At 36.9% G+C, this 22,662-nt stretch overlaps 1 protein-coding gene across 2 annotated transcripts in view; it reads left to right on the top strand.

The window, feature by feature from the left end:
• scaper (S-phase cyclin A-associated protein in the ER) overlaps nucleotides 1–22,662 on the top strand; it is a 157,332-nt gene that overhangs the window by 32,590 nt on the left and 102,080 nt on the right. For both annotated transcript variants that reach the window (XM_004915978.4, XM_012966882.3), the window contains exons 5-8: nucleotides 3,788–3,888; nucleotides 7,397–7,513; nucleotides 8,319–8,479; nucleotides 14,891–15,156. In XM_004915978.4, the coding sequence (XP_004916035.1) occupies nucleotides 3,788–3,888; nucleotides 7,397–7,513; nucleotides 8,319–8,479; nucleotides 14,891–15,156 (645 nt within the window). The remainder of the gene's footprint in view (nucleotides 1–3,787; nucleotides 3,889–7,396; nucleotides 7,514–8,318; nucleotides 8,480–14,890; nucleotides 15,157–22,662) is intronic.

Here is a 22,662-nt window from a genome sequence, read left to right as displayed (position 1 = left end):
CTTCTGGACAGGAACTGTGGGGTACCACCACATATTTGGTATCGTTGGAATTGGGAGTATCAGGGCTTTTACAAACAATAAAAAAAAGTGAGTAAAATTAACTTTTCTATGGAAAAAAACCTCAAAATATACAGAAATTTTTCATAATTTTTTTTTTTTTTTACATATTTCACCCAAAATACACATCATATCTCCAGAAAAGTTATAAAATTTGGTATGTATGTCGAAGCCCAATTAGTGACGAAAAAAACGATATATAATTTCCCTAGTTTCGTGGAGGTTTTCCTACCAAAAAACATTGTTAAAGTGAATGAGTACAAAATGCTTAAAAAACGTCTGGCACTGGGGGGAACCGAAATGACGAATTCGGCTGGCACTTAAAGGGTTAAAGATGATGACAGATTGTAGGGGTATCCATGCGGGTGTGGTACCTGAGCTAATTGAACAGTTAGTGCCCTAGCAACCCCAGCTGTATAATAATTTGGCTACCACAGGTCTCATTTACAAAGAAAGTACAATGTGCAGGATACAAGTCAATTGTGTGTTACAGTGCAACCTGCTAAGGGAACCTTGGATTTACCAGCTTTACAGGGACATTGTTTAAGGTGATGCTGACATGAATGTCTGAGAAATCATTGGCATGTCCTTGTTTTGGCTCGATATGCATTGCAAAACAGACAAGAAACTCTAAATGAGATGGCTGCAAACACCAAGTCATTTAGTAAAGTCTGTTGACTTCTTTTTACAAAAACATTCTGTGGCTAGATTACAGTGTGAAAACCATTATTTTACCTAAAAATGCTGGAAAGGTATAAAAAGAACACAGGTAGGAATCAGCCGAGCAGTGGGCAAATGAGTGTACTTTCTTTAAAATAAATGAGTACTTGTGCCAAAGGCTTTGCAACAGAATTTAGGACTTTGCTCCCAAAGTTAAATCAAATGGCTTTGTTATATTGTTGGTTGCAGTTACCTCCCTCCGTAGAGGTAATGTAAACCTCAATAAATGCTGGTTATTTTTAAGAATGGTCTCACATTGCCCCAGTATAGCACCTATATCCATCTTATTGCTTTAAAGGAACACTATACCCCCAGAATGAATACTTAGCCAACATTGGCTGATGTGGCCTAGCATGTGTGTGTGCCTTGGCTTGTTTGTGTGCACTGTGAATCCTATGATCCCAGGAGTCAGTCCTTCATTCTTAAAATGGCAATTTTCTGTTTCGGATTACCCAATGGCACATAATCCTAAAAAAGTATATTTTTATTAAATGGTTTGTTTAGATGAAGCAGGGTTTTACATAAGAGCTTGTTTATACAATATATTTTTATAGAGACCTACATTATCTGGGGGTATAGTTTTCCTTTAAAGGTGACCATGCACGGGCAGATCTAAGCTGCCAATTTGTCCCCTTCAGACCAGATTATCTGCCTGTATGTGGGACCTTTTGTCAGTCTAGCCTGACCAATATCTGGCAGAAAATCAGGCAGATGTCAATTAGCCAGGTTTAAAAATCCCATAACGGTGAGGACTGCACTGGCTAGTTGATTTGGTCCTCGCCCTAACAATCTGCATGCTGTCATCGTGATGTGAAAGTGTGGCCAAAGGGCCAAACAGTCAAATAAGCCAAATTTTGCACACTTCAAAATGGGGAAATCAGGAAAAGATCCACTTGTTCGGAGTTCAGTGTATGTCCAACTTTAGAAACTATTATGATGACTTTTGTAGGCCCCATAACTGATTAAGGGGCATTTTATTAATAAGTTGTTGTGTATTGTTGGTGTGAGCACAAGTGATGTGTTCTGGGCTTTTTACCTGCAATCATCTTCCCCCTAAGAGGTATTTATTATCCTGCCCCTGCTCATAGCCATTTTATTATCAACCTTAAACAGTAAATATTTATCTTTATTTTTTCAAATTTGTTTTTAAAAGCCAACAGAATAATATGCTGAAATGAAAAATTTTAATTCCTGACATCTTTCTCACATGATATTTTGTTGATGCTATCAGTTTTGTTTAGTCTGTCAGCTGTAATGATAACTTTACACATGCCACATGTTGACAGTATAGCACTCACTGCAGTGCAACTTAGCTAGCCATATGAAGGCTCCTGCATATAGAAGTTTCCTCAGTTTGGCTAAACGCACCTAATCATATACAGTGTATATATGCCAGTTGTAGAAGTGCAATATGCAATACATGAATAGATTGTGACCCTTCAAAGAACAGGCTACAAAAATGTTAAAACAGGTTTCGTATACAGGTCTAGAAACCTGTAATCTATAAATCCATTATCCAAAACGTTTTAAAATATAGGAGTGCCATTTTCCTGTCCTGTTTACCCAAACAATGATTGTTTCATTTTTACCCTGTAATAATTAAATAGTACCTTGTACCTGCTCATATCCAAGGAAGCATACATCCCTGCAATTCTTTAGTTTTTTAGTATTTCATTTAATTTTTTTTTTTTTTTTTTTTTAGTATGGTTACTATGTATGTCATAGTATGTGTGTCTAAATATAGCAGCCAATTTTAGCAGGGTTCGGCCTAATATATATATATACTCTACAGAGCACACATCAAGAAATCAATATATCAAGAGAACTAAATACAAAAGCCTAAATGCTAGGAATACAACATAATACAAGCATGAAGAAACATCCAGCATTCAGCAGGACTTAAGAATTTATATTCAGTGTTTCGATCACAAAACCACACAGTTCCTGGCAAAGGCTCCAATGAACTAAAATATTCAACAAAATAAAATGTTGAGTACTGGGTGTTTTCTTCATGTATATTTGTGTGTACACATGTAAAAAAAGAATCCGCGCACTCTTTGCAATTAAATAACAAAAAAAATGTATTCCTCAGCCAACCGTTTTATTTAATCACAATTTTCATAGCACCTCTTACTTAATATGTTAAGCAACCCACTGATTCTCCTATATTTTATGGATGAGCTACAACTGCTTTTAATAAAATATTAAGCAGTCACAAGATATGTTCTTCTCAGTCTGTAATGAGTTATCAGGTGGTGGAAGGCTGGGCATTTACTAAAACCTAAATTACTTACTCCTTTACTCAAAAGCCTATTTTTAAATAGAAAGGCCAAATGTCTTATCATTTGGTTGCAAGTTGTTATTATTATAATTTTTTCAGTACTTCAGAGATTACTTTCATTAACTACCATGTGTATCGCTGCAATAGGACAGTAATTTCCCACTGTCCGAAGAAGAAGAGTGCACTGTTAGGTAGCCTGGGGTGCCTCTCTCCCTGGGGCACAAAAGAAGGCACTATTTATGGGGCTGGTGGGAATCGATGGCCGGCTGGTCACAAAAGAGAAGTGAGCAAGAAGGGGCGCGTGACATCTCTTCCACCCACTTCCACCCAGGCGCGAAGAAGAGCGCACTGTTCCTTAATGTACAAAATAGTTCCTTTATTTTAAAGGCCAGAAATTGAGAAAAACTGATATCATTATTTAAGTACTAACTGTCATAATGTCAAGATTGCATTTTCACATTTGGCCTGCCATGACATTGCATCAAGCTAGCTTTTTTATCACTAGCATAACACTTTAATATGACCCTTATGGTCATAGTTATACATCTGTGTGCAAAATTGGCACAGATCTATTATTTATATTACTGCTTTTTACCATAGTTATCCTTTTCTCCAGTATCTACAAAAGGTAAAACAAAAAATAAATTTTGTTCATCCATGGTGTAATCCTTTAACCGTGTGTTGATAAATTTACCTGTTAGGATATAACATTTTTGATATTCTTCCTAGGAAGTGCTTATGATGTTGGGGAACTACGTGAGAGATTTTAAAGCCCTTATTGATTGGATACAACTGCAAGAGAAGCTAGAGAAGACTGATGCACAGAGCAGGTAAATGGTCTTACAGCATATACAATTTTCTGTTGATGATTTGCCACCCCTTCAGCCAGCTCCAAGTGCTGTTATTAAGAGCACCATTTGAACACGAATGCAGAGGAAAAAATGTCGCACCTGATTAGCTAAAATGCTTGTTTTTATCTGCCTATTGGTGCATTGAACGCAACTTATTTTGGACCCAGTTTACTAGACTATGGGGCTGATTTACTAATCCACAGATCCGAATGAGAAAAATTCGGATTGGAAAACGAACATTTGGCGAATTTTTCGTATTTTTTGCGATTTTTTTCGTCGCCGTTACGACTTTTCCGTAAATTGTCGCGACTTTTTCATAGCCATTACAAATTTCGTGAATTGTCGCAACTTTTTCATTGCCATTATGACTTTCGTGAATTGTCGCGACTTTTTCATTGCCATTATGACTTTCGTGAATTGTCGCAACTTTTTCATTGCCATTATGACTTTCGTGAATTGTCGCGACTTCTTCATTGCCATTATGACTTTCGTGAATTGTCGCGACTTTTTCATTGCCATTATAACTTTCGTGAATTGTCGCGACTTTTTCATTGCCATTACGACTTTCGCGAATTGTCGCAACTTTCGTATTGAGAGCTCGAAAAAGTTGCGACAATTTGCGAAAAAATTCGCAAAGTACCGATCATTACGGAAAAAACGCATTTGGACGCTTTTCGGACGTTCGTGGATTAGTAAATGTGCCCCTATGAATTAATAAGAGTAGTTCTTGCTTATTGTTGCTTTTCTGATTTTCTGTAACTCACACTGGTTTTAATGGGCCTTGTCAACTTTAAAGTGGTGTAAAAAATAATAACATAAAAATACTGGTTTTTTTTTTTTTTTTTTTTTGCATACCCATTTCTATATATAGTGTTGTTGCAGGGAGAACACCTCAGGTGCACTTGATTTTGGATGTGGCTATAAAGGGTTAGACACCACAGACTCTTGCTCACATCTAGGCACCAAACCTCCATTTAATATGTAAATGTATTTTCGTTGCCAGTTTTTAGTTAAACTTCTTTATAAATTCTATATTTGCACTTTTATAAGTGATTAGACAAATGTCACTTTATACATTTTTATATATATATATATATATATATATATATATATATATATATATATATATATATATAGGAAAGAACAGAGCACACCCTATTAGTAAACAAATGCCCAGGGTGCTTGCAAAAAACAAGTATAGAGCAAGACAGTGAGCCGCACACTTAATGTCACACTTAAATGTTTCTGCTCATCAAAACCCGTTAACTATTAGTCAAAGATAACATAATTGAACACAAAATGAAGTTTTTAAATGAAGGTTTATGTTATTAAGGGAGAAAAAAAACTCCAAATCTACATGGCCCTGTGTGAAAAAGTGATTGCCCCCCTTGTTAAAAAATAACTTAACTGTGGTTTATCACAACTGAGTTCAATTTCTGTAGTCACCCCCAGGCCTGATTACTGCCACACCTGTTTCAATCAAGAAATCACTTAAATAGGAGCTACCTGACACAGAGAAGTAGACCAAAAGCACCTCAAAAGCTAGACATCATGCCAAGATCCAAAGAAATTCAGGAACAAATGAGAACAAAAGTAATTGAGATCTATCAGTCTGGTAAAGGTTATAAAGCCATTTCTAAAGCTTTGGGACTCCAGCGAACCACAGTGAGAGCCATTATCCACAAATGGCAAAAACATGGAACAGTGGTGAACCTTCCCAGGAGTGGCCGGCCAACCAAAATTACCCCAAGAGCGCAGAGACAACTCATCCGGGAGGCCACAAAAGACCCCAGGACAACATCTAAAGAACTGCAGGCCTCACTTGCCTCAATTAAGGTCAGAGACTGGGCAAAAACGGCCTGCATGGCAGATTTCCAAGGCGCAAACCACTTTAAAGCAAAAAGAACATTATGGCTCGTCTCAATTTTGCTAAAAAACATCTCAATGATTGCCAAGACTTTTGGGAAAATACCTTGTGGACCTACGAGACAAAAGTTGAACTTTTTGGAAGGTGCGTGTCCCGTTACATCTGACGTAAAAGTAACACAGCATTTCAGAAAAAGAACATCATACCAACAGTAAAATATGGTGGTGGTAGTGTGATGGTCTGGGAAGGCTTGCTGGATAGATGGAACCATGAATTCTACTGTCTACCAAAAAATCCTGAAGGAGAATGTCCGGCCATCTGTTCGTCAACTCAAGCTGAAGCGATCTTGGGTGCTGCAGCAGGACAATGACCCAAAACACACCAGCAAATCCACCTCTGAATGGCTGAAGAAAAACAAAATGAAGACTTTGGAGTGGCCTAGTCAAAGTCCTGACCTGAATCCTATTGAGATGTTGTGGCATGACCTTAAAAAGGCGGTTCATGCTAGAAAACCCTCAAATAAAGCTGAATTACAACAATTCTGCAAAGATGAGTGGGCCAAAATTCCTCCAGAGCGCTGTAAAAGACTCGTTGCAAGTTATCGCAAACGCTTGATTGCAGTTATTGCTGCTAGGGGTGGCCCAACCAGTTATTAGGTTCAGGGGGCAATTACTTTTTCACACATGGCCATGTAGGTTTGGATTTTTTTTCCCTAAATAATAAAAATCCTCATTTAAAGGAACAGTAAGGCTAAAATATGAAAGAGCTTTAAGGTAATAAATATATAATGCACTGTTGCCCTGCACTGGTAAAACTGGTGTGTTTGCTTCAGGAACCCTACTATAATTTATATGATAAGCTGCTGTGTAGCCACGGGGGCAGCCATTCAAGCTGGAAAAAAGGAGAAAAGGCACAGGTTACACAGCAGATAACAGATAAGTTCTGTAGAATACAATAGTGTTTTATCTGTTATCTGCTATGTGCCTGTGCCTTTGAATGGCTGCCTCCATGGCTACATAGCAGCTTATTTATATAAATTATAGTAGACTTTCTGAAGTAAACACACAACTTTTACCAGTGCAGGGCAGCAACACATTATATTTTAGTTACTTTTATACACTTTCAATTTTTGGTGTTACTGTTCCTTTAAAAACTGCATTTTGTGTTTACTTGTGTTATCTTTGACTAATAGTTAAATGTGTTTGATGATCAGAAACATTTTGTGTGACAAACATGCAAAAGAATAAGAAATCAGAAAGGGGGCAAATAGTTTTTCACACCACTGTATAGTCAGTGACAAGAAATCCTCTGCTCTCACCCATATCACTATAGTTAGGACATTTAGATAGTTCGTGCAGGATGCTACCAAAATGTGCCCTTCCCCTTTAAACAAAACATGGTTTGTTTCAATATTAGACTAGAGCAAAGAATTTCTTGTCTTTGTCTATATGAAGGTTACACCCTCATTGCACCCCCCACTTAATTTAGTTTAGTGGTGAGAACAGTGGTGAGTATGTAGCGACTATCATTTTTCTTACACAATGTCATGTCAGATTTCCAGTATTGCACACAAGAATTAGTCCACTTTATATAATTCTTTTCTTATATCTTTATCTGCAGGCCAACCTCTTTGGCGTGGGAAGTGAAAAAAATGTCCCCAGGGCGGCATGTTATGCCTAGTCCTTCATCTGAGAGAGTGAGCTCTACGTCGACTGCCCGGAGGACCCTTAATTTTGGGTATGGAGATAACTGCCCACTAATAAGCAGAAAAAAATTAAAATGATTGTTATTATATGTAACTTAATTAAATTCCTTGGCTGTCTACATACCACCTAAGGTGTATGGGCTCTTTGATTATAGAAACAAGTCATAGCTCCAAGTATTTGGCAATGGTTTTAGATCACTTTTGTTAAAGCCAGTGGAGACTACTGCAAGCATACAACCCTATTATAAACTAAATGTTGCATACCTGCATTAATTCCATTTGACTGTAATGGTAAATGGTCCCTTATACACTGCCTGACATCTCCCATTTCTTTTTGTCTGAGGATGCAACGCAGACAAAACATTAATTAAAGGCAGACATTTTGCTCAGGTGCAGTAACCGATAGCAACCAATAAGATGTTTGCTTTTAACAAGGTGACCAGTAAATGCTCCTTGCTGATTGGTTGCTATAGGTAATTAGACCAGTAGCAAACTTTGCTCAGACAAAAATTAGGGTCTATGCAGGTAATTTGCCAAATCAAAAAAATGATAACTTAGTATACTATTGATACTTATTAATGAAACTTCAATTAACTTAAATATGAATACTATACATATTTTAACTAAATATAATATAGAAATATTTTATTATTAACTAATGTAAATGTAATTGTTTAACAAATGGTTCTTATAAGTTAATTATGTTTTTATTATAGATTTGTTCTCTTATGCTCTTACTACCAAGTGTTGTTCACCCAGAATTCTGAGAATGTAATGAAGTTGTGCTCTAAATGCAGTTGTACTCCACACAGTTATCTTAACAAATTTTTTCTTTAGGGGGCCTTCACTTAACATGTCTTCAAGTCGCCTGACTCCATCAGGAGTAAGCTGGGCTGACAAAGTTAAAGCAAATTACAACAACTCTGCATGCAGTGAAGATACAGAAAGTCTACATTCATATGTTCCTACAGTTGGACAAAAGGTGGTCCCTGATAATGGTGAGGAGATTCTATATATAAGAACATAATATGACATTTGCTATTATCTTTAAAGGGGTGGTTAACTTTTGGTATGTTTTAGAATGGCCATTTCTAAGCAACTTTGCAATTGGTCTTCATAATTTATATTTAGATAGATAGATATACACATACATACACTTTTTGAATTATTTGCGTTCTCCTTCTAACTCTTTGCAGCTTTCAAAGGGATCTGTTATTGTCTACTATTGTTCTGGGAGGCTACAGTTTTATTGCTATTGTTAATTTGTATTACTTTCATTCTATTCAGGCCCTTCTCTGTTCATATACAGTACCAGTCTCCCATTCAAACCACTGCCTGGTTGCTAAGGTAATTTGAACCCTAACAACCAGATAGCTGCTGAAACTCAAAGAGCTTCTAAACATAAATTGAAATCATTAAAACACTGCAAATAATAAAAAATGAAGACCAATTGCAGATTGTCTCAGGATATCACTCTCTACATCATACTAAAAGTTTACTCAAAGGTGAAGAACCCCTTTAACTGGTGATGGAATTTTATTGGGATCATGCAGTATGCCTAAAGAATATTAAAAAAATATACAATAACTGATAATATCCACATATATATCCACATATACGATCTTCTGGGGCTTTCTAAACTTTTATTTTTTTCCCTTAATGAATTACCTTTTTTGCCTAATTCATTTAGCGTGAGCTTCTGGGTTCAAGAATCAGTAAGAGAAAGTAAAAATGCCTCAAATATATTTATGCATAATGCATTTTTTATAAATTCTTTACTATTTATAGAAAGCATGATATTTTTATTTTGACATATTGCAGTTTCTGATATTTTAGGCAAATAGAGAATGTACTGTGCTTCTGCTTCAAATAAAACATGTATATATGTACAGGATAAAAAAATGGTTTGCTAACCAATAATTTTCATGTTTTGTAATGGTTTAAAGTGTCTGTTAGGCTTGAACTTTTATACAGGAGGAAAGGTATCTACTGGAAAAGTTTTTCAAAAGTTAGGCACCCCAAGTGATTGTATTCACTTACCTTATACCCTGGGCCGGTGCTCTTGTTAGCAAAAAACTGCACTGGGCTTGGGTTCTTCTAGCGAGCATCTGCTTTCTGCTTCTTCTTTCTTTGCTATGCTGAGGCCGATGCATGTGCAGTAGAGTGAAAAAAATGGTTTAGTAAGAGAACTTTGGGGTTTAGTGGGATTGGTATACCTATATATTTTTTAAGATAAATAAATGTAACTGTTTCTTGAGCTTTTACATTATTATAACTTGACCTTCCCTACATGAATTAAACTACACTCTAAAGTAATGTTATTTTCTCAGATAAGCTGTATTACAAGACCCAACAAGTCTTGTTTGCATGAACATACAATCTGTAGGAAATCTACTTGATATTGTTGGCACCTGGGGCATTCTTACCATATCCAGGAATTTTGCTTGGAATTCTTTTAATAATAAATTTCGAAATATCCACCCATTATTCTGGTTTAATATAAGGAAAATCATTTTGCCACTTCTCACACAATAGTCCTCAATCTTGGGGTTCTGTCAGGGCTTCCACCCACAAACTAAACCTTCATAGCATACTTTTAAAAGGGTTTGGAGCAACCAGTCTACCTTGCTTTGTTGGAAGATGTTACGTAGGTTGAGATATTCTTGGAGTTTCGCCATTCCAGTATACTGTTAGCATTAGACCTTTAAGTTCACTAAATATATAAATATATTTTGACAAGCTTTGTCTGCTGAGGTTGATCTTTTGGAAAGAGCACTAACTTGGACCAGTTAATCTTTAAGCCAATGACAATGGTGTTAGTGTTAATAGTATCCAAAGCTGATGAAAGTGATTATCCTGGGTTAGCTAGAAATAAAAGTGTATATTCTGCATCCATAGAGACAGTCTCTTTTTAATGAGTCATAACATTAGTACTTCCACCTCATTTGCTGACCTAATGTGACATGCATGGGCTTTATTGCTATCATGGACAGCAGCGGGGACAAAGGGACCCCCTTGCCTTGTTTCCCTAGTGATTGTGAAGAGGCATGATAACTTGTAATTGGTTTTTACTTTGACCAGTGGGAAAACATATATAGTGGCCCAGAGATACTCCCACTTGAATTGAAAGCTTTCTTATTACCCAGTGAGGCAACTCTCTCTCTGTATTATTATGTGTTATTGAGATATTAGTGAAAAGTCTTTTGATATTAGTATGTGTAGAAATTCCCATGTATGGAGAGCAACAATCTTTCCAGTGGTTACACTTGTTAATTTTCTGCAAGACTGACAGTGGACACATCATATGTATTTGCCCATTTTTATAGAAAAAGATTTTTTAGTAACATATAGCTAAGCAAACATCAGAGCCCCCTAATTGTTTTATTTATTTATGACCTTTATGCTTTGTGGGTTGCAATATAAAGTTTGTTTTGTTGTCTTTCTTCCTCATTGCGGGTGACTTATCTCCACGTGTGCCACCAGCCTTAGGGATTTTAAAAAGATTTCCTTATTTATGTTTTATATTACACATGAACTCCTCTCTAATATTTATGTTATGCCTAATGGGAGCTTGTAATGGTTTGTTGCCAGAAATGTATCGTTTGGATAACTTTTTTAGTTGGGGCCCATGACCCAATACAGGCTTAAACTCCAAATCCTGTCAGCATGAGGCATATTTGTCCAGGTAAAGTTGTTCTTTGTATCTTGTAGGTTTTTCTGGCTCTTATGGCTTCTCCCAGGCAGAAAATATCAGGACATCTGTAGTATTCTTGGCTCCTGATCATAGCTCACACAAGATGTGTCCTAGGCGGACCTAATGCAGGCCATGCCCCCCTCCCTCCCCATCTTTATGAGGACTGCATTTGTTATTTATAGTTATTATTCTTAATCTATTTACTGCTGGCATGTTCTGTGGCACTTTACATCAGTCACATTAGCTTAGTCAAGTTAACTAATAACACATTTATTGGTAGTTTTTCCCTAAAATAAATTAAAGAGTACAGTAAATGGGTAGTTTTCAAGTGATTTTGTTAACTCCTCTCATCTTTGTTTAGTGACTACTGCACTCAGAAAGCAGACCAATATTTTGCTACATTACTATAGTTATTTTTGCAAAGTATATTTAATTTTATTTTTTATTATGAGGAGGTGCAAAGTAAAAGAATTCCAAACCCTCGAAAAAGAGCAAATTCCTAAAGTTTCCTAAGATGAAATTTCCCTTCAGTGACCAGACTGTCTGTCTTGAATTCAGTTTAGAGCCATTTGCTATCCCCAAATAGTTTAGAGTTAATCTTATTAGCAGTAAGTTTACTATGGAGCAGCCGTTTTTCAATTAATAACATAGCCCTAGAGAACAGGGGGGCCTGGAGTCCCTCCGTCTGTTCTTAAATAACAGTTTGGGTATCGTCTCAGTGCAGTGCTGATTGCAGTGGCCACTTTGACTGGACATGTAATGTCAGTTTGTTATTTAAGTGTTCTTATAAATGTCTTTCAGCCTGTTCTTGTTTCTGTTGCAGTTCATTTTTGGATTCCAGTTTTGGGCTATATAGTAGAGGAGGGCTGTCCAAATTGAGGCCTCTGGCCGGATTTGGCTCGAAAGGGATTTTTATGACCCACCAAATTCCTCTAGGCCAGTGATCCCCAACCAGTGGCTTGTGAGCAACAAGTTGCTCACCACCCCCTTTGAAGTTGCTCCAGTGGCCCCAAAGTAGATGGCCATTTTTAAATTTCTGACTTGGAGGCAAGTTTAGGAAGCACAGAGTTTTACTCCAAGCAGAGCCTCCCACAGGCTAGCAGTCCACATGAGGCTACCAAATACCCAATCACAGTTTATATTTGGCATCCCCCAGAAACTTTTTCATGCTTGTGTGGCTCACTAACACTTTTCACATCTGATTGTGCCTCACGAATAAAAAAAGATCGGGATCCCTGCTCTAGGCCTCCATATGTTTCTTGGTATGACATCATTAGTTTCATATATTGTGACCTTCAAATGTGTTATAGCAAATAATTGGCCAACTAGATGTAAAAAGTTGCACAGAACTGCACTAGAGGTTTTTGCTTGGTAGAAAATGTGGTTAAATTGTGATAACTTTTACAGCTCTTATTAACATATAGGTTTCATTCTAAGGTTAACAAATAAAGAACAAGCTTATTCTTTTATACGTCAGTGGTTCCCAAACTGCTGGCCAGTTGAGTAAATGCCTGTCTGTTCTCACTCTTATTCATGAGTGCCTAAAAGGTTAAATGTTGTAAAACTTTGGATGAACACATATTTTCAGCTGTTCACATTTTGGAACTGTGGCTGAAATTTTGCAACATATTATGAGCCAACAGTGACCTCACAAAATGCTGGACCTAAAAGAGGGTCTGGACTGTATGCAATAACCAATGCTTTTAAGTGAAGGCTTACTGATAGCTGTGCTATACACAGGGGTGGAGGAGGCATATGGATTTAGGGTATGTCTTAATATGACATAATATTATTTTTTTTACGTATGAATGAAGGGGGATATCCCTACAGTGAGTACCTACCATTTGGATTTTTGCTGTGCTACCACCATTAATGTGGGTATGGTCTTAAAGGCTTTTCTGATAACATGGGTGTGGGTTAAAGTGGGTGTTGTTTAAAAAAGGGGAGTGGTTAAAACTGGCTTCCATTATCGGCCCTCCACCATGTAGGCCAAAAAAATTCCAGCCCAAGTACCACAGAAGTTGGACAGTTCTGTCTTAGAATGTTGCTTAGGACTAACAGACTTGGCTGAAGGTAACTATACAGTTTCCCTATTCTGGTTATTTGTATTTCAGTCAGTACCCTGTGTACAGATGCAGAATGTACCCTATGAAATTAAAAACAATTTCCCTTTTCTCTGTTATAACAAAACAGTACATTGTTACAGTACAGTACATAATTAATCTGTATTGGAGCCATAGCTATCCCATTGAGGTTATTTAATGTTTAAATTATTTTTTAGCAGACTTATGGTATGGAGATTATAATAGTAGTAAATTAGATTAAAGGAGAAGGAAAGGCTAAGTCACTTGGGGGTGCTAAAATGTTAAGCACCCCCAAGTGACTTTAATCGCTTACCTCGTACCCCGGGCTGGTGCCCCTGTTAGGAGAAAACAGCCCGGGCTACTTGGAGCGATGCGCTTCCTCCTTCCACCTGCGATTCGCTAGGTCTAACACAATAGGTGCATGCGCAGTAGAGTGAAAAGCCGACTTCTCTGTTAAAGTTCGGCATTTCACTCTACTGCGCATGCGCATGCGAGCGATACAGGAAGCGCTGCAGGTACCCCGGGCTGGTGCTGTTCTCTCCCAACAGGGGCACCAGCCCGGGGTAAAAGGTAAGCGATTCAAGTCACTTGAGGGTGCCTAACATTTTGGCACCCCCAAGTGACTTTGCCTTTCCTTCTCCTTTAAGAAAGAGAATCTATAAGTTATATCCCACTATAAGGTCCTGAATCAATATATGAACAAATAACATATTTCAGTGAAATAAACAAAACATTTATTGGCTCAAAATTACTCTCTTAATGCGAGGAAGCACCGAATGGTGCGAAACGCGTTAGGAGAGTGGGTACCATGAGACACTGGGATGCACCTATCCATTGTTTGGTATAGTATGGTTACTGCTTATTTTTGAATTGTTTGTTTAATTTTGAGCCAATAAATGTTTTGTTTATTTCACTGAAATATGTTGTTATGGTATGGAGATCCAAATTACAGGAAGATCTCTTAGCTGTAAAGCCCTAGGTTTCAAGCATTCTGGATAATAGGTCCCATACCTGTATTTGCATACCTTTATGTATTCCTATCTGGGTTTAAAAACTCTAGGCCAGTATGTTGACTCTCTGTGATTTAATTCTATGTCTCAATCAGTTGTGTTATGGGTTGTTTTTTTTACATTTTTATCACCATTCACTAGCTATGAATGTCCTGCTCTAAATTAACACATTAAATATTTACTACAGGCATTGGACCTCTTGTTTGCAAACCCATTTTCCAGAAAGCTGCAAATTATGGGAAGGCTGCCATGGAGTTGTTTTTAAATGATTTCCTTTTTCTCTTGTTAATCAAAAAAAAAACTTTTTACTTATGGTAACTATGCTGCATAAATCCATATAGATAGATATAACCTTAAGCATGATGGTCCAAATTACAGAAAAAAAAACCTTATCCAGAAAACCCCAGGTCACAAGCATTCTGGGTAAAAGATCCCATACATGTACTGGATTCATCCAGATTCCTATTCCTGGAATTGAAACTGCCATAAATCCCTGAGTAGAACCTTTCATCTGGTATTATCTCTCAGTGCTGCCATTACATTATGCATTGTCCCCCATCATTTTTATTCTATTATTGTTCAGAATAAAGTATAGGGATAACTAATATGTTCTTGTTGTAGATCGAATGGATGCCGAAGGCTGGGAAACTGTTCAGCGTGGGAGGCCAATTCGATCAAAATCTGCTGCAATGGCACACAAGCCTTCTCTTCCTGCAGCCATGGAAAACAGGGCAAAAGATGATAGTGATAAAGAGAATGTATGTTCCAAATCCTCAGAAGAGATTCCAGATGTGATCCAGAAATCGGAGCTCCCTCCTGTGCTTGTGGACCCTCCATCTAAGGAGTTGCTATGCCCATGTGAAATTCCTTTGGCTGAAATAACTCAGGTTAGCTACCTCATGTCTTACATGTAATTATTATGTGCAACTGTAGAAAGTGTGTGAGTAAAAGAGTAGAGCACCGCTGAAACTGTTTTGTTTTATTTACTACTGTTAATGTAGGTTGCTGTTAGAGTGTAGAGTGACATAGAACTGTTAATCTTTGGTGTGCTTTGACATTGTTAAATGTATTTAAGACAACAAATCTTTTAGAATGCACTTAATTCCATTACTATGATGTATGATCTTGGCTGTTTTTTTTTTTATTTTATTTTTGGTGAATTTCACAGGCCTGGTGGGCACTCTCTTCAGTCATCCAGCATTGACACTGATTATCCAGTTAGCTGCTTGTGTTTAGCAAAGGGTATACTAAGTAATATTAATTTAAAGGGTACCTATCATTTTAAAATTATTTCTCCTACCAGATGGGAAAAACAGTAATATTTTTTGCAAAAAAAAAAAACAACCTCTCTCAAGTGCTTTGTCCCCAACAATTAGAGGGAGCTGGGACACTTGCTCCTTATGCACATAAGCCAATATGGCTTTCAGCACCTGGGCAGAGCACTCATGAGGGCACTTTCAGGTAATAGGTGACCATTTGCTCACTGCTTGTTTTGTATGCTCTTGTGAGCTGGGCCCTTTTTACTTACTATAACAAGTAAGTATTGTATGTTTTTATGTCGCCATATGTTTAGTGCTGTAAAATATGTTGGTGCATTATAAATATAATAAATGTTATTATAAATTACAGATAAGCATGACAGTTATACAGCTATGCTCTTGAGACCCAGGTACAGCTTGATATTAGCATAAATAGTAGAATGCACCAAATCCAGGATTCGGTTCAGGATTTGGCCAAGATTCTGCCATTTGCAACAAGGTTCGGATTCGGACGAATCCACGCTCCTGGCCAGACCGAATCCAAATCCTTAAAATCATGTGACTTTTTGTCACATAATATTTTCAACTATCTTTAGTTATCTTTACCTCTTTCCTATCCTAATATGCAAATTAGGATTCGGTTTGGTATACGTAAATAGTGGATTTGGTGAATCCCTAATAAATAGATAACATTGGTGGAGCTGCAATTTTGGCTTAGGCTATTGTTAAACGAGGCTGCATCTTGGCCTCTCTCTGCCCTTGTTTTTTCTTTTTAAAATAATATATATGTATACTGTACATACCAGACTCATTCCTTCGTGTGCATATAAGTTTAATAAAATCTTTTTAGAATAGCAAATGGGAGTAGAATCAGTGGTTGCATTTGAAAATTGTTTTGAAGTTGGAATTAACTTCACAGTTAACTGTGACCTTTGCATTAACATACATTTATTGTACAGTGTTATTACTCAAATCTATGGTTGCTGCTAGGGGTACATTCAACAGGATCACAACATGCAGAAAATTCCAGAAGATGGCACTAATGCAGAATTATAATAAATATGCCTTCAATAAACAGGATAAATCTAAACTGTTAACTAAGTATGACTGGATTATCAGTCAGTTTCATTAAATTACCCATTTATTTGTTTTTCTTGTTATTCTGTAAATTTGGTCCCATTGTAAGCTCTTTTTTCCTCTAATTACTGCATATATGCTACCACAGAGCAAGTATAGGTTGCAGAGAAAATTCTCTTCTACACAAGAGGTGTTAAAAATAATTGAACAATATAATTCATTTTACGTAATACAGCAAATTCCCATCGTCTATGCTAGAATCTCTTGTAGTTACATTTTATACAGTCTTCCATGTTAGTGAATAATTAAGCAAGTTTCTTATTACAGTATATTTTCTTTTCACAATATTCACCTGAAAGGAAACCTGTGCCTAAAATTCAGTTTGTAGTCTTTAGAAAAATAGTAATAACAGGTACCATGCAGAAATTCCTGCCTTCCTAAAACAAGAAGGACAAACACTCCAGGCTTATTGTGAATGAGAACACGTGGAATACACACCTGCGGTGGAGTTGTTTTCTGGCAAGAAAGGACTTACAATAGCATCCAGTGCAGCCATCTTTTGGAACACGCAGAATAAATGAGCTCATTCGCAGAATGTTATCTGTGCTTTATTATTTTGGGTTCAGGGTTTAGCATCATTGCTGCTAGAAAACATGCATCTGTATTTCAGCAGCTTTATTCCTTGCTTAGTCTGTTTGTACAACAAGGTGGTTTTATGGACATACAAGATGAGCCAACAAGACCTTTAAGAAAGTGTATATCGGTTTTGCATTAAGCGAAACACATCTCGGACAGATGAAGAGTGGTGTTTCTTCAGCACTGTTATCTTCCGTAATGCGGTGGTGGTCAGAACACCCATGTGCCATTAGTCTTTATCTGCTGATACTTTTATTTGCTTTCATTACATTCTTAAGTTTTATTTTATATATGCAAGTAACGTATTAGTCTGCTTTTAACACCACTATAATTTGGGCACTTTGGACTTCTGGGAGGGCATTTTGTTCAATAGCTAGTTGACTTCTGTGAGCAAATATGTCAGTGAGTTGATATTCGTGAGTTGGCAACTTCAACAGTTTTGCGCAAAAGAACTCCCAGCTGGATAACAGCAGCAGTGGAAATTTCTTATTTGAATGATGGACGCATGATGTTGAGCCAAAACTGTGTTCGGTTTTAATTTGGCAGCAGATTGCTAAAGAATAAACTGATACAGAGCAAGCAATCAATTATACTGACATTGGCGGTAGAGAAGGATTACAGTCTTACAGTGTGCGGTGGGAGGTAGTGTCTGGAGAAAGGGACAAAGCAATTACTGTACTGATTAGAAAGAAGGGGTTTAATGATGCAGCCATTGAGTGGTACTGTACTAACTGGGAAAAGAATTAAATTACATACAAGGCAGTGTGTGCAGTGTCAACATGAAAAGATAATTCTTAGTCATGCTATGTACTTTTGGCTCAGTAAAGTCAGCCAAATTGTAAGGGGTGTTGATGTGAATGTGTTAAGGTGCCCATACACCTTAAGATCCGCTCGCTTGGCGATGTCGCCAAGCGCGCGTATCTTCTCCCGATATCCACCTACGGGGGATGCGGTCCCTGATCTGACTAGATTTTCTAACCTGCCCGATTGAGATCTGGCAATTTCAGGCCAGATATCGGTCGGGCAGGCCCGTCGGTAGTCCCCATACACGGGCCGATCAGCTGCTGAATCGGTCTAAGGGACCGATATCGGCAGCTAGAATTGGCCCGTGTATGGGGACCTTTAGACAGTTTTCCTAGTGATCTTTTCATTTGTTGGTAAACTACTACTGATAACCTACACTGTATACAGAATTAAACATCTTTCAGTTGTAAAGTTAGAGTAATGCTGTCAATAACAAGTCCATATACACAGCTTCTTAATGGGCTTTTATACCACTATTTCTGTGGAGTATCCCAGTTTTATTATCTTAGATTTTCTTAACAAAGCTTCCTTTTATATTGCATTAAATATAAATATAGCCACTTGAAAACAATGAGTAGGCATGCACCAAATTTTAGGATATGGGTGAATAACAAATCCATCACAAATGATTTGGCCCAACCAAATCTCAACCCTTATTTGTAAATGTGCAAAATTCCCACTCAAAAGCATATGAATAAAAAAATTAATCTTCAGTTTTCCTGTGGTCTAAAACCAAAGGCTCCTATTTGGTTTAGCCAGCCATTTGGGATTCATTTCAGGCTTGTAAGCAAATTTATTTTTACCTGTGCATCATGTCCTGTTTGCTACCTATTGTACTGTGCTTTTGGCCCTTATGAAATATAGAAAGGCTGCCTTTCTTACTCTTTCTGTCTCTAGATTTCCACACAATTCTCTCCCTTCCCTTTTGTCCCCTTTCTTTCTTGTTTTTCCATTCTTCTGCCAGAAATGGTAATACATAGGATTTCTTTTGATATCCACCCTGTACTATTGAAATTGTTAATAATGATAGAAAAGAAATGTAGAAAGGTTGCCTTATATTGAATGGCCACTTGTATATAATCCATCCAGTTTAGCCCATGGGCATATCTGGTGGGTATTGAAGAATATCAGCCAATTGCCACCTTTAGACTTTCACCCAGAAGGAATGTAACCAGCGAATGCAGCTTTTAAATGGTAAGGGCAATGACTGACAAAAAAATAGCTTGCCCAGCCTGGTAAACCTTTACAACATTGATATTAATTGGTACTCTAATTAAAATTGTGTGAGTATGCTTATAATCTATTGTCTTTAAATAATCTATATACGTAATTTTTTATCTTTGGCAACTACAGGTATGAGATGTTTTAAATAAAAATGAGACTTTTAGTCCTACCATATTGCCACAGAGCAGTTCATTTACAAGCTCAGTCTTATGCCCTAATCACATGTGACATGTCTTGTGGCGTTATGCAACTCTCTGCTTTTGTCTGCATGCAGAATTAAAGGTTTTGTGTAACCTATGGGCAGCCTAAGTCTAGGTGAGGTGCAAGAAATGGAACAACTTATTCCAATTAATAACCTGCACACAGTAGCCAACTTCCATGCAAATGTAAATATGCATTTTTACACACATTCCCTTTGTTTTTTTCATTGAGCCATGAATGACATCTGAACCCTGACCATTGTATTCTACAAACCTTATTAGTTATATGTGCCATTAAGCCGTATTAGCTTGAATGGCTGTGCCCATGGCTACACAACAGTTTATACATTTATTATTATTAGGGCAGGGTAACAGTACCCTATACAGTACAGGTATGGCATCCATTATCCAGAATGCTCGGGGCCTTAGGTTTTCCGGATAAGGGATCTTTCCGTAATTTGGAACTCCATACCTTAAGTCTACTAAAAGATTATTTAAACATTAATTAATCCCAATAGGATTGTTTTGCTTCCAATAAGGATTAGTTATATTTTAGTTGGGATTAAGCACACGGTACTGCTTTATTATTACAGAGAAAAAGGAAATCATTTTTAAAAATTAGAATTATTTGCTTATAATGGAGTCTGTGGAAGACGGTCTTCCCGTAATTCAGAACTTTCTGGATAATGGGTTTCAGGATAACATATACCATACCTTCTTCTCGGGGGGGGGGGGGGGGTGTTTCCCCGGGGCAATGGGATAACATCATTCCTTCTGGTGCTTGAGCTATACTAGGCGGGGTCAGAGAAGTCAACAAAAAACCTTCGGTTATGTCACATGACCCGAATGTCATTGCTACACTTGGGAAAGCTTAGGCGGTTTTGTGCATGCGCAGGGCTCCACAAAAAATAAATACGCATGCATGTGCCGTAAATAGAAGATGTTATGGATGGCAGCAGAGGTATACCTGGCAGACCATGTTTAAACTTATTTTAAAATCGATTGCACCGACATAATAACTCTCAAATTGTATGAAGAAATGACTAATGCCAAATATATGTACTTTTCATGGGAAATGATAAGAGCTATATTTGTTTTTTAGCCTTTCCTTCTCCTATAAATGGAAAATGGCATTCCTATTTTTATAAACTATATAATTGGTTTCCAAAAAATAGATCCTATACATGCACCTGTACAATACAAATTGTATTCATAGGTTCTCGTTTAGTTTATTTTTGAATAAAATGTAATGAAGTTTGTTTGTAATATGTATAGACAGCCCATTGCCCATGTTGCACCCAGTGATGTTCTCTCAAAATTAGCATTGACATTCAGGCTCTCATCTTTCCTGTCTGTCTGACATTCAGTTAGTCTTTTCTTCATTGTAAAATTAAACATTTCACTTTTGGCCTCCCCAAAAAGTTTATAATAGATAAGTTTCAAATGATACATATTATTTTTAAACATGCTGCTAATTTATATTCTGAAAGACTAAACAGTTTCTGAACACACAGCTCTGTTTTCCATCAGCAAATAGAGAGATTTGTCTGTATTTTTTTCTTTTTCCTGATAAGACAACTCGCCAAATAGAATGCTAACCACATTGCAGGTTGAATAAAAAAACTCTGCAAATGCTGGATTTGGATATGCTGCCATGTTATTTAGTTATTTTTCACAACATGCTGTATTTTTTTTTAAATATTCACAATAATACATGAAACCTTCCTTTTATAGCTGAATCTGTATAATTAAATGTCTGTACAGATATTTATGCACATAGGTTTTTAAAGCATTATAAGTACATCACTGCACAAACAAAACTTGTGATCGGCTGTCAGGATTTTCTATAAGGAGTAATCATTCTTCTTACCCTATAAAAGCATTTCTGTGGCTGACTATGTGATGATGATACTTTCCATCACAATTGTAAGGGTTGACACTGAATATACGCATACTGTATGTTCTCCTTTAGTGATATATGTCACCCATGTCCAAATCCTTTCTAACTCAGCCAAGTCAAGTTCATTATTTTTAATGGCCAGTTTATTCTTCTATCTGTAATTACACCTATAAAACAATTGAATAAAAATCTATATTTCACACCTGCTTTATGGAGATAAATGTACAGGTATGGGACCTGGGGTTTTCCAGATAAGGGGTCTTTCCGTAATTCGGATCTCCTACCTTAAGTCTACCAATAAAATTATTTAAACAGTACTTAATATATCTTAGTTGGAATCAAGTACAAGCTACTGTCATATTATTAGAGAGAAAAAGGAAACTATTTTTAAAAATGTGAATTATTTGATTAAAATGGAGTCTATGGGAGATGGCCTTACCATAATTTTGAACTTTCTGGATAATGAGTTTCCGGATAAGGGATCCCATACCTTTATATTATGTGCACTGTGCATGGTTACCTGTATTTTTCTTCAAGGAAGTCTAGGCAGCATATGATAAAATGTTTCTTAGACAATTATGATTTTCCCCCCTAAAAGATTTAGCTTTAACAAGTTACTTTTAATTAACCTCTAGCTAGTAAATTTCTTGTGTGAATATTCACCTTATAATACATATTTGTATTAGGCTAGCTATGGCCATTGCACTGCTCTGCAATATACCATTAAAGAAATATTTTCATCAAAATAAAAATGATGAATCTATGTATAAAGAGTGTATTTCATTCTTTCGCGTGTAGGCACAAGGTAGGGTAAATCTAGCGTAACGGGGCGTTTTCTCGGCAAGCGTTTTTCGGCTTCCAGAGAATACACCCATGTGGCATCAGCCTTACTTACTTTAAGACATAAATATAAATGCACATTATTTCTTTTGTTTGCATTGGGACAGTACAAAAAAAACTAAACACACCATATTCAACACATATATTTTAAAATGGACTGTATAAAACTAGTGATTCCTTTTAGAAATTGTAAGAAATATTTGAATTTGATTCAGACGAGTCTCCTTTAATTTGTAAGCAGACTCAACAGTGATGAGTTGCAAGTGCCTGCAATATAAGAGGCATATATTTAACAAGATTAAACTGATAAAACATGTTTCTCTTTTTGCTGTATTGTGCAAGTATGCACCAAACGTAACAAGTAGGAAATACAAAAAGAAGTGTCTGAAGATAGAAGTGTCTGAAGACTGAAAATTGTAAAAAAGCATGGACTATCTCAGGGCTACAAGTCCA

Source organism: Xenopus tropicalis, chromosome 3 (genome assembly GCF_000004195.4).
Source record: "Xenopus tropicalis strain Nigerian chromosome 3, UCB_Xtro_10.0, whole genome shotgun sequence".
In the NCBI taxonomy this organism is placed as follows: Eukaryota; Metazoa; Chordata; class Amphibia; order Anura; family Pipidae; genus Xenopus; species Xenopus tropicalis.
This window is presented reverse-complemented; position numbering and strand designations above follow the sequence as displayed.